This window comes from Labeo rohita, chromosome 13 (genome assembly GCF_022985175.1).
Source record: "Labeo rohita strain BAU-BD-2019 chromosome 13, IGBB_LRoh.1.0, whole genome shotgun sequence".
NCBI lineage: Eukaryota > Metazoa > Chordata > Actinopteri > Cypriniformes > Cyprinidae > Labeo > Labeo rohita.
In genome coordinates, this window is record NC_066881.1 from 17,269,675 (window position 1) to 17,283,298 (window position 13,624).

The 13,624-nt window shown below is 36.1% G+C and overlaps 1 protein-coding gene across 2 annotated transcripts in view; it reads right to left on the reverse strand.

Annotated features, from left to right (window-relative positions):
• galnt2 (UDP-N-acetyl-alpha-D-galactosamine:polypeptide N-acetylgalactosaminyltransferase 2) overlaps nucleotides 1-10,624 on the reverse strand; it is a 103,376-nt gene extending 92,752 nt beyond the window's left edge. For both annotated transcript variants that reach the window (XM_051125674.1, XM_051125673.1), the window contains exon 1: nucleotides 10,357-10,624. In XM_051125674.1, the coding sequence (XP_050981631.1) occupies nucleotides 10,357-10,452 (96 nt within the window). In that variant the 5' untranslated portion in view covers nucleotides 10,453-10,624. The remainder of the gene's footprint in view (nucleotides 1-10,356) is intronic.
• Between the last annotated feature and the right edge of the window lie 3,000 nt (nucleotides 10,625-13,624).

The following is a 13,624-nucleotide window of genomic DNA, read 5'->3' on the forward strand; positions in this document are numbered from 1 at the left end:
GTAGACACAAAGCGGATGTTCATTCTCGGGATGCGTTACTGGTTTCCACGAACAGTGACTGTTGGAGGATTGGGAAATCAGTTGTACTATACAGGATTACTATTCAAAATGACTACAAATATACAATAGCATACATCTATACTATGTTAAAAAAGAAAAAAAAAATGCTTAGCATTCTACAAGTGAATGTAGGCATCTCAAGATGGAACATATAAAAGACTAATAAATATTTATTGTATTCCTAAATCTACTACAGAACAAAAACAGAAAAAAATTAAAGGGATAGTTCATCCAAAAATGAAAGATCTGTCATTAATTACTCACCCTCATGTCGCTCCAAACCAGCAAGACCTTTCATCTTTGGAAAACAAATTAAGATATTTTTGATGAAATCTGAGAGCTTTCTGACCCTGCATACACAGGAACGCAACTGACACATTCAAGGCCCAGAAAGGCAGTAAGAAAGCTCTCAGATTTCATCAAAAATATCTTAATTTGTGTTCTGATTTACAGGTTTGGAACGACATAAGGGTGAGCAATTAATGACAGATTTTTCATTTTTGGGTTAACTATCCCTTCAAGTCCTCACTATAATATAGGAAAACTGGATTTAATAATTAGTAAGGTATTTGATACAGAGTTTACACATTTCGAACTTCATTTACAAGACAAGACGAGTGTTTGACATTAAAATGTATATAAATTCTATTACTTTTTTACGAAAATAACCGATCGTTTTGCTAGATAAGACCCTTCTTCCTCAGCTGGAATCATTTACAACCACATTTGGGATCGTTTGAAGACACATTTACACTGTATTTTGGAAGTTCAAACTCGGGGCACCATAGCAGTCCATTATATGGAGAAAAATCCAGACGTTCTCCCTCAAAAAAAGTAATTTCTTTACGACTGAAGAAAGAACGACATGAACATCTTGGATGGCAAGGGGGTGAGTACGTTACCTGTAAATTGTTGTTTAGGAAGTGGACTTCTATAACAATGAGACTGAATAACATCTCTAAAATACATGATTAACAACATGAAATCAGGAATCTTCTCCCTGATATCAATTTGAATAACTAACTACATTATTTTTGTTAATTTTTCATGGTTTCTTTGAAGTCCTTACATTCTAGCTGTGAGAGAGGTGCCTTTAGGCTTGTACACTGGGAACAATGAGACACACTTGACTGCATTTGATATTCATCTCTATTTCAAAGGATGGAAGAGGATTATGTTGCTCTTGTGGCGAAACCTAAACAGCCACGGTCAATTATATCTTGATCTTAAAATAGATCCTCAAGTTAGACTGTTACTGTATTGTTGAATATGTTATAAGATCATTTGAGAATGCACTCAGCACATACGATCCACCTGGCACCACAGGACAAACACCCTCGGAGGTGAAAAAAAGTTTAGTTTTTTTTTTCCTTCTTCTGACCCAAGGCTGAACTCTGTACTAACGTAAGAAAATCACGAATTACGTATGCCTTCAGAGAATACAGATATTGCCTTTATAGGCTCCATACTAAGACTGCCTGGTGGGAAACTATGCTTAAAAACAAGTCTAAACTACTTTCACAACAGATATGGCAAAAAAGCTCGAGCCAGTAACCTCTTATCAACAACGAGCACTCAGTTTTTGTTTTGTCTTGGAGATGATGAAGCAGAAGAGTGATAAAACTGTGGTTGATACAGAAAGCGGTTTTATCTCAACACAAGAATGTTCAGTTTGCCAACAGCACTAAAAGCAAAAAGATGAAGGGCAATCATTTATGTAAAGTGATAGTTGACGCATAATGTGTCCATGGAAATTTTCATCAGACTTTAGGTTAAAATACAGATGAATATAAAAGGGAAAGTGCGTATATTCACTCTCAGGGGAAAAAACAGTCACTCTGGTGATACCTTTTGAAAGATACTGTATTTAGATACTAACACATACACTTTAGGTACAATTATGTAGCTTTAAGGTACTTATATGCACCCTTCAGGGATAAATAAGGTACAAAACTTTACAGTTTAAAAGTACACTGCACCAGTGACAGCTTTTGTACCTTTCTTTATGAGTGTGTGTCATTCACATACTAAGCATTTTCTGTTTTACAAAGATGATAAGCAGGGCAGTGGAATTTTTTAAAACAAGGCATTTTTGTCATGTTTAACGCCTAGTTTTACCTTGAGAGCTGCGTTTTAAAAGCACCGTCATGTGCAAGGCACTGTAAATTACATGAGTGTAATGGCCAAACGCACCCATCTAACAAAAACTTGCTCTGTTAAACAGAGCTAAACAGTCATTTACTAACGCATGTGACCCTGGACCATAAAACCAGTCATAAGGGTAAATTTTCTGAAATTGAGATTGACTCAACTGAAAGCTGAATAAACTTCCACTGATGTATGGTTTGTTAGGATAGGACAATATTTGGCTGAGATTTTTGAAAATCTGGAATCCGAGGGTCTAAATCAAGTTCTTAGCAATGCATATTACTAATCAAAAATAAAGTTGAGATATATTTAGGGTAGGAAATTTACTAAATATCTTCATGGAACATGATCTTTACTTAAAGGAGAAGTCCACTTCCAGAACAACAGTTTACAAATAATGTACTCACCCCCTTGTCATCCAAGATGTTCATGTCTTTCTGTCTTCAGTCGTAAAGAAATTATGGTTTTTGAGGAAAGCATTTCAGGATTTTTCTTCATATAATGGACTTGATTGGTGCCCCGAATTTGAACTTCCAAAATGTAGTTTAAATGCAGCTTCAAAGAGCTCTAAACGATCCCAGCCGAGGAAGAAGGGTCTTATCTAGCGAAACGATCTGTCATTTTTTTCGAAAAAAAAAAAAAATTTGTATACTTTAAGCACAAAAGCTCGTGTAGCACAGGCTCTGGGATGTGCGTTCACGATGCTACGAATTAGTGATGGGTCGTTCTTGAACGATTCGTTCATTCTGAACGAATCTTTAATGTGACTCTGGGAGTGATTCGTTCAGTCGCGTATGTGCAACATCCTATTAGGTTCTGTACTGGAATTAGTTCACCTGTTTTGAGTCTTTGGGTTTTTCGCATTTCATGGGGCTGTCACGTGATGAACGAACAACTCGAACCCGAAAACTTGCGTTGAGGTGAGCTCATCATAGACTAAAGACCCAGGTAAACAATGAATTAATCTTTTCTGTTTCTTATAGCATTATAGTTTTGTCTTGTTTGAAGTGTGATCAACGTTTTTGTAAGCAGTAGATGTGTTAGGGAAGTAACACGTAACATTTTAATTATATTTTGCTAAAATGAACAAAATGAGCGATATGACTCAAAAAAGATTCGTTCATTTTGCTGAATAAGACTGAAAGGTCAGAGTCGGTAAAATGATCTGAACTTCCCATCACTCCGGCCAAAAAAGGTAGAGTATGGGGAAAAACTGCATCTTATTTTCTCCAAAAACTTCAGAGTCGTCCGACATCGTTATACCTTTTTGTTTGTAAACAGCGTTTGACTTACTTGCACTTTCTAAAGTCTTTGCATGTTCGCTTTGTAAACACTGGGTCTGTAGTTCCACCTACGTTTCCGTGACCTTTCGACCTGATTCAATAGTATGTAGCGTCATGAACGCGCATCCCAGAACCTGTGCTACACAAGCTTTTGTGCTTAAAGTATACAAATTTTTATTTTCCTAAAAAAAAAAAAAAAAAAAAAAAAAAAAAAGTTAGATGGTTTCGCTAGATAAGACCCTTCTTTATCAGCTGGGATCGTTTAGCGCCTTTTGAAGCTGCATTTAACTAACAAACTAACATTGAACTGTGTGGTTACTTAAAAAAAAAAAATACAAACTATGTTTCCTTCAAAGATCCATAAAACATGTGAAAACACTCTCTCTTTATGGTATCCAAGCCTCTATGGACCAATAAAAATCAGATGACTGTGTTAATCATAAAAGATAGCATCACAGAATGATGTCACTGAGTTGCCACAAGGGGAATATCCAGTTTCTAAAGCCTGTTGAAGAATGAATGACCCTTACATCAAAAGCTCATTTCGTCTCATTTGCATTGCACTCATATACGTCTTGCAGTGGCTCATACATATTTCACAGAGACATGAGGGACTGATGACTAAACCAAATGTGAAAAACACAGAAAGATGACTACTCTGCAGGGGATAATCGATTTTCTCCAATCACACATTCAGCTGAAGATACATTTCCTTAGACATTGGCCCTTTGGGTAAACAGGCTTGCCGATCTTCACCTCTACATGTAATATTTACAGAGCCTTTGGTAGTCAAGGTGTCCAAAGATGCAAGATTCCAGGTTTTTAAACTTCATTTCCTAACGCTAGTGCATATTTCATCCTATCTTTTTATGGATTTTGCCATTCATGTTTCACTTCCTCCTGTCGTTGCCTCCTGGCTCACAGCCAATGTGCTGACAAGCCTTTGGGTGAGTCTGAACTGGAAACTAAATAGTCCTTCCTCTTCCACTCTTCACTCAATCATCATCATCTAAAAACAACCAGGATATTCCGTTCAATGAGAACACGCACTATTCCTTTAGCTTACAAGGCTAGAATCAAGCATGAACGGATATAAAAAAAAAAAAAAAAAAAAAACTACTCTAAGGAGAGAGATTATAAAATTGTCTCTGACAATGTGGTTACAGACTGAAGTGGTAAGCAGGGATGTATTATTTTTTTTCATATCTCACTCCCTAACTGAACAGGCAGTTGTGGGAGAATTGAAAAGGATTTCTGCAAATCCCCACAGAGACCTTTATCTTAACAAATATTACAGAAATATCATCTCTGGTGCCAAAGAACTCAGTAGAAATGTTGAATCTTTGGACAAGACAATTCTTCAAAGGTAATCACTCTATGACAACAATTATCACTTCAACAACTGTGGGAAAAAAGTATGTTTCATATCTTCTGCAATGCAGTAAAACATCACATTTGATTTACAAAGAAGGACTTGAATATAATATTTTCATTCCTATTGAGCATCTTAAAGGTATAACTCAAAAGGAAACAAAATTCTATTTTAGCAAACTAAAAAATAAAACATTAAAACCCGGTTTCACAGACAGGGCTTAGCTTAAGCCAAGACTAGGACTTAGTTAAATTAAGATATTTAAGCAGCTTTTATTAAAAAAGGCCTTTGAAAAAAATGTTACAGGTGTGCATTTTGAGACAGAACAATGGCATTGACATTTTAAGATATGTCAGAGCAAGATCATTTCAGTTCAGATAGCTCAAACATGCATTTTAGTCTGAGACTAGCCTTAAGCTTTGTCTGTGAAACCAGAAGTAAAGCAGCAAATGCTACAAGTGAATTGGGTACCACAACATGTTAATAAAAAATATGAAAAATGGATAATCATTTTAAGACTAAAAAACAATTGCCAGAAGTAAAAATCTGACAAATCTCTTAAGTGGAGTATTACAGATTTTATGTTGTAGAATAAAACATTAAAATATCTTGCGCTTGTATTAAACACAGACCTTATTTCAGGCTTTTTTTTTTTTTAGAAAAACAAACCAGATTTGGGACAACAGAACCAGAAGTGTACAAATGCTAATACATTTCTAGGTTTAAAGATTCCAACAGTACGTCATATTGCACATTCCTAATACTGTATCTGTAATTGGATAAAATGTAGAGCCTGATTCAAGAAACAAATACATAACTTGTAGTTTCAACAAAACCCATCTTACATTATTCCTTTATCAGAAAAAGATAAAACTGGCCCTTCTGATGACAAGGATAAAATTCAGTTTTTAATGACTGAAGTCTTGCCTGTTCACTCTCACTATTTCAGCCCTTGTCAGCATCTGGTAAAAACAGAATGAACTGAGAAAGAGGAATTCCATGGTCATAAACCTTGACCAACAACCTTTGACCACTGAGGCCACTCAGTTATTGTATCCAAAGTTACAGCACAAGAGAGAGGGGTCTCTTTTCAGGTAAAGTGTCTTTAAAATCCTTTATGGATACATGGAACTACGTTCCTGTCAAAGGTCAGGTCGTAAATAAAAAAAAAAAAAAAAAAAAAAAAAGGATTTATCTACTTGTATCAAAGGTAAAAACCTTAGGAAGTACTCTAACGCAGTCAGTCTGTAACTAGTTCACGGCTCTGTTTAAAACATAAGGCACTGATTCAATCTCAGGAATTAAACTGCTGAATCAACAAGATGACAAAACATAATCTCATGAAATCCGGTTGCCAACTTAAAAGAAGCCAAAAAATATTGAGGTCTTCTGAAGCTCAGCTGGTAGATAAGAGGCAGAAAAACATCCCATGGCAAACAGCTACACAAAAGCATCATATTTTCAAGGTTATACATTTTTTCGCAGACAGAATCTTAGCGAAGAGATAGAAGCCTTCAAATATTGCCCTTCAAATTTAAAACCCAATTCACCCACTGGTGAGTAAAACGTAACCTCATATATCAACGTCCAGGATGTTCTTCCACACAAAACTGACAGGGATACCAAAGCACTACATTTAGGCTATTTGGTATTTGGTATATTTAATGTTGGTCTACCGTCTTCCTCAAAAGTAGCAGTCAATTGACCCTTTGCAAACAGTTTGATTGACAAGCAATCTGACCAATCGTGAATCCGCCATCTTCTCTGACAAAGAAATCAGACAGGAGAGTAGATTAACTTCGGTAGACTTAAACTTGAAAAATGGTGTGTATTGACATCTTTTCCATGGCTGAAGTAAAATATATTATGATGTTCATTCATGCTTTTTGCAGAAGAAAAGACTGATCTAATAAGGCAATACAGTGATCTGTCACAACACATTAAAGAGTCACAAAACGGTATTTATTGTTTGAATTCTTAAATGACAACATTTTAAAACTGAGACCTTGTTTTATACCAGAAGTAACCTACTATGTCTTGTCTGTCCTCTTTGTTTCTCAACGTATTTTTTACTGCGTGAGAACATGGTGTGTAGTGTGAGAGCAGTATTGTTTGTCGGATCATAGCAACAGAAACTAAGAGGGCGGGTTTTTGCGAAGGGTCAACTGAACAATTGTGAAAGCCCAAAAGCGGGACTTTTATTTTGACAGCATGCTGGATGTTTATTTTGACAAAGCTGAAAACGCCAATGCCCAGATTCTCCATCTTCATTAATTTACACTCTCTGTTTAACAGCTCTCCGATTTAATTAAATAATGTGGCATTATATCTCTAAAATATCATCATCAGCAATAAAGAATGCATTTTAACCTCTACTCAAAATAGTGCCATTTGGCTGAACATCTCCACCTTATCAGAAAATGAGAAACCCACAGTCTCCAGTCACCAAAAAATGAGGGCCCCTGTTTTTTGCTTTCATTTCTCGCTAGAGTTTCATCTGTATGACACTCATCAGACCCAAATGACTTCTTTTCCTTGGGTATCAAAGGGAGAAACAAAGAAAAAAGCAAGACACACAGCGCTTTGTGAGAGCTGACCGAATCTGTCATGCACTTTGGTTCATCCTGATGTTAACAAGCTTTGATTTGAACAAGTGACTGAAAGCAGTTCGGCCCCATCCCAACACCGCCACTGTAATCCTGCCAACAGGGGCAGAACAATCAGCATGTCAATAATTGTGTTGTGGAGCAGATATCAGATCAAACGCATTTCTCGGCTGAGATAAAAGCCCCTTGTTTTCCTATCCCGCCCGCATCCGAGACCAGCCGCGGCTCCAAAAAAACAATCCGATAGGGAAAAAATTCAGAATCTGACCCTTGCATAACTGAGGTACTAGAATCTGTGATGAGCATCTGTGCAACCCCGCCACCATCCCGGGGCTGTCGTCCACCCTCGCTGGTTGCAGAAACTCATTTCCTCGCAGAGACACGATCTTTGACATCTGTTTAAAATCTACTGCGTAAGTAGCACAGTTCTCGTGGAAATAAATGCAAAAGGACAAGGTCAGGTCAATTTAAACTCTTCAATAAAAAAAGAAATCATGGTGTAATTTTAAGGATATAACAAAACACAAGCTGCACCAAACAGCAGCACTGATGTCTCATTCAATGTAGAGCGAAATTCAACATGAAGTGCCCTGAGCTAGATGAAGGAGCGCTAACCAGCTGTTCAGCCACTTGCTTATGCTACACTACATGAAGCTTAAAAACTGGACCCACAAGCAGCCGTCTTTATACATTATGAGGTTAAATGATAAAAGCAGCAATAAACCGGTAGAGAAACTAATGGTTAAGCAGGAAAGTCTTTGAAGTCTGGTATATCGCCATTCCGGCCATGCATACAGAACACAATGTTTCAGGAGCATAACGACTTGTGAACAACAAACTGTGATCAATGCTACACTACAAACAATAGCATATACATTTAGAATGTCATAAGGGAGCAATTCCCAAATGTGCAGCGGTCCATTCACCTCATTGTGCCTTGATCACAATATCAAATGCACTTACAATAGAAAATGAGTTGGCTGACTGTGGCTGATGGACAGCTATGGAAACAAAGCACGAAACACAACAAAACCTCAAGACAGTACGTGTCATTTATTATAAAGGGAAGTACACGAGCTGAATATCTGCCTGTGAGCTAGGAAATTTCAGCAAACTTCCTTCGAGACAGATGGTATGTTACTAAAAAGTGTGGTTTGATGGTACACTACCTTCACTCAAAACTGAGCGCAATATGTACACACTGTCAAGTGATGATTAATGAGATACATAGTTTCAGATATCAAATCTTACTGTAAATGCAAATTCGTTGTTTTTCTGGTAGATCTTCTTTTTTTTATATGACAATCAGTTGCAGTTCATCAATTTTGGTGGTGTTACAACAGTCCATCTGCACTGGGACTTTTCAGTGTTTGTTTTACCCAATCACATACATACACGCACACTTAATTTTTTTTAATATGGAAACAAGCTATTTCCTCTTAGATGGTGAGACTTATGATTTTTTTATCCCAACAGAGAGTTTGTACTCACGTCACAGAAGCAGCTATTTTGGCAATACTCAAATGTAACAACAGCATGGATTGCATGGTTAATGCACTACTGAATATATTGTTCTGCTAATTTATGTTGTCTAAATCACAGAAAAAAGGTGTGGAATCTGCTAAATACTATAGAAAAAGACTTAGTAAGCAGGAAAGGGTGCCATACTTTGACAAACTAAAGTTAACAGGAGGTAAAGAAATATATGAGCAGTATTAATTAAGATATTAGCCTCATATTTCACCTACCTGACCGGAAATAAGAACAAACACAAATGTTGTTGAGATTCTTGCTCTGGAAATCCTGGTTCAGGTCGGCCAACCGCAAACGCCTTCTTTCCTCAGAGAGTCTTTTGAACTCTTTTCCTTGATTTGTTATAACTTAGGCAGTTTATAGTACTTTAAATGTTTTTCCCAGTCTGACCGATTGGTACACCCCAAAACATGACAATAACTGACCATTTTCAGCAGCAATAATATGCGAGTTTTGTTCGATTCAGTGGCATTGTTTACATTCAGTGCTGACCAATATGGCTAATTAGTCTGAAAACACAGACAGAATAATAACAAAGAACAGTAAACAGTAAAACTACTATACTATAATGTAATAACTAGAAGCAACTGACACCAGAAATCTTGTACATTCACACTACTAATTGTACTGAATACCACTCCGCTTCAGATGCTTAATCATAACTAATCTCATTATTAAGACTAAGTCTAGATCTCGTTATAAAAAAAAAAAAAGACTTAAACTGCAATAAAACAAAAACTTTTTTTGATCGCGAATGATTCGATTACTCATAACATACTCAAACATATTGTGTCGCCACCTACTGGCGTAACGACGTAAACTGCAGAAAGCGTCACTGACAGATTCTAAACAAATCTATCAGTGAACGTATTCAAAAGATTCGAGTCTCTGCCACCAATAAAAAGTCCCCGACTCAATATTAGACTGAGACCTCATGTATAATCGTAGCGTTCGCGCTACAATGTAACATTCACCAGCGAAACTGCTCGTGTTTGTCCAGGCAGTTAACGTCCCTCTCGCTCCTAAAGAAAATCGGTGCATCAAAGCTTCTAAAAACGACTTCGGAATAAATGCGCCTTTTAGAAACGAGCGTAACACAGCGGGCTTTGAATTCAGTTCAAACCGACGCGGTTATTTGATAGTCTCGCAGTGAAATCACAGCACGGAGAGATAACACTATCTTTGTGAGTCCACTCATCAGACTTTGGCTATTTAAACGTTTGGGCTTCTCTCGCCGTGGTGACTGTTTTTCCTCATTCATCCGCAAAGAAAATATTTCGACACAATCACGCCGAGCAACTTCTAATAGCAGCGATCCAGCAGCGTGCAACATGAAACGAACATAAAAACCTACCTTTCGACTCAGCGTTGTCCCCGAATAGAAATAATATGCTATGCCTAGAACCCAAAGCACAGCGAAACATAATAAAATCCTAGATTTCCTGCGCATTGCTGTGATTTCGGATGGGAGAATACAGTGGCTGACTCGGGGTTTGTGCCGTGAAAAGCCACTGACGTCCACGTTCTACGTCTCGCTGTGGCTACAGCGCTCAACTAACACGAAATCACCAGCAGCAGCGGGTTGGATAGAGGAAGAAGCAGGAAACAGCCAGCATCACCGGGTTAGAGGGGAAAGGGTAACCGACTTTAATCCAATCACGCTCCGCAGAGGCGCGGACGGAGGAGGGGTGGGGGTGGAGACATCCATCGTTAGCCTGTACCCCAAGATGCGCCGAGGAATCATTGTTTGGTTCGTTCTGGATTTCTGACAAACACATTTTGTGATAGACAGAGTTATGCCCTTATCACGGAAGTCATATGCTCACTTAATGCTAATGTACACATTTGTGTAACCTCGTGTGACTGCACACGCTGCACAATGTCTTTTGCCCGTCTGTTCACTAATGACTAATTTATTACATTTAGCAAATGGTTTTCAATTTTTAACTTAGTAAGTAATTAATCACTAGAAATGCATCTAATAAAACTTTGAACAGTTTAATGAATCTTATAAAAGTTTTTTTTTTATGTCAGCAGTGATGTGATCCAGGCGTGACTGCATATTGTGCCTAATTTTGAACAAAATGTTTTGTATATTTTAACTGCTTTTTGTTTGTTTGTTTTAAAGAATGTACATTTATATCACACCATAGGTTGTTATATTACCTGGCATTAAATTTTAAAAAGGTAATTAAATTACAAAAAAAAAAAAAACTTAAAATTTGTAATATTTATCTCTTGCGTGATGCAGGGTTATTATAGTTAACTAGAAAGAAAACCATACCCATAAAAATTCATTAGTTAAAATGTGTTAACTATAAATAAAATAAAATAAAAAATAAATACTAAAAGAACTAAAACTGAAATAAAATCGAAAAACTATATAGACATAAAAACTAATACAAATATAAAAATAATAAATAAAAAACAATAAAATAAGAAATCGATATTTAAAATATGATTTAAAATAATAAGAAAAACTATTTGTATCTAAAACCACAAAAAATATTAAATATAAAAATAATAAATAAAAAACAATAAAAAAAATAAATATTTAAAATATGGTTAAAAATAATAGTAAAAACTATTTGTATCTAAAACCAAAAAAAAATATTAAATATAAAAATAATAAATAAAAAACAATACAAAATAAATATTTAAAATATGGTTAAAAATAATAATAAAAACTATTTGTATCTAAAACCACAAAAAATATTAAATATAAAAATAATACATAAAAAACAATAAAATAATAAATAAATATTTAAAATATGATTAAAAATAATAATAAAAACTATTTGTATCTAACTGCTTCTGACTGCTGTCTTTGAATTACAAAGAAAAATATCAACAAATTTTCATTTTGGGGTGAACTGTTACTTAAACGATTGAAAACACTACAAAAAGTGCAACATTAAATTCTCATTCTGACGGCACCCATTCACTGCAGAGGATCCATAGGTGACTAAGTGATGCTAAATGTCTCTAAATCTGCTCCTATGAAGAACAAATCTCATCTGATGCCCTACACTGTAAAAAACAATTTGTTGAGTCAACTTAAAAAAATTTGTAACCTGGCTGCCTTAAAATTTTGAGTTCAGTCAACTCAAAAAAAGTTTATTCAACTTGAAATGTTAAATTATACTAAGTGACAACTTAGATATCTGAGTTGAGTCAACTTAAATTTTTAAGGCAGCTGGGTTACTTACCCATCTGTTAAGTTTAGCAAACACAAATATCTAAGTTGTTACTTAGTACAACTTAACATTTCAAGTTGACTAAACTTATTTTAGTTGACTGAACTTAAAATTTTAAGGCAGCAGGGCAACAAATTATTTTAAGTTGACTCAACAAATTGTGTTTTTTATTGTTTACAGTGTAACGGTGTGTTCACACGGGGCGTCAGCGTCAACGCTTGACGGAAGGCGTGGCTGAAGTTTGGCACTGACGCCATGGTCATAGCAGCGTCAGCCAATGAAATTAGATAGGAACTCAACAACAAAAACTCGGATACAGCTTCATTGTCATTCAACATAAATATATCATAAAGGACCGGGTGATTGCCCACTGCAATAATTAGTTTCTCCTCCATTTTAAAATGTATCCTCAGTTTGCTGCTCTTGAACAGGATGAACGTGATTGGCTCCTGCCTGGCTACTGTATTTGCATAGAGCGATCCTGATTGGCTGACGCTTCCGTCGGCGGATCCACAATTCTTTTCGGCAACGCTTGACGTCACCCATTCAAAGTCAATGGGAAGCGTTGACGCTGACGCCCCGTGTGAACACACCGTCAGGGTGAGTACATTTTCAGCAAATTTTTAATTTTTAATTTAATATTTTAAAAAATGATTTGAAAACAGTGCAACATTAAATTCTCATTCTGATGGCACTCATTCACTGCAGAGGATTCATAGGTGAGCAAGTGATATTACATTTTTTCTAAATTTGCTTAAACGAAAAAACAATCTCACCTGGTGGCCTGAGGGTAAATGCTTTTTCAGCAAATTTTCATTTTGAGGTGAACTATTTCTCTAAGATTTTATTAATCTAACTAAATTTAAATAATTATAAGACTTATTGGGGCTCCCTAGATGTTTGCAGGAGGCCGTTTGAGAACCACTGCTCCAGAATCATTCCCACCTTTCGCCCCTTTAGTTACTCTCTTGTGTATCAACACCATTGCTCAGACCAAGTGTGATGCTTAATAAAAGTTTCAGAAAATTATTATTATTATTTTTTTCTGCTGGAATGAAATCACTTTGACACTTCGACGGATGTCTGCTGGAATCTCAATGAGATTTGGTTTAAATATTTGAAAGAGACCTTCAGAGATTTCAAGATGAGCAGCGCTGGTCCCTGCAATAGCTGTCTGATGACTGCTTTTAGACGGTCGATAGTGACATTCATTTATTCATCAAAATGGGTCCACTGGGTGTCTTTTAAAACCTGTGGAAAAAAAGCCAACTAATGTATAGATAAAAATGCTTTAAATTATCAATAGCCTACTGTAATGAATAATGTACGCTTCAGTTAGCCAAACTAGATTCTTCAGTTTTTTAACCCTTTCACTGGTGAGTTTAAAATATTCTATCGGACCCCCCAGAGTGAGTTTTTTTTAGG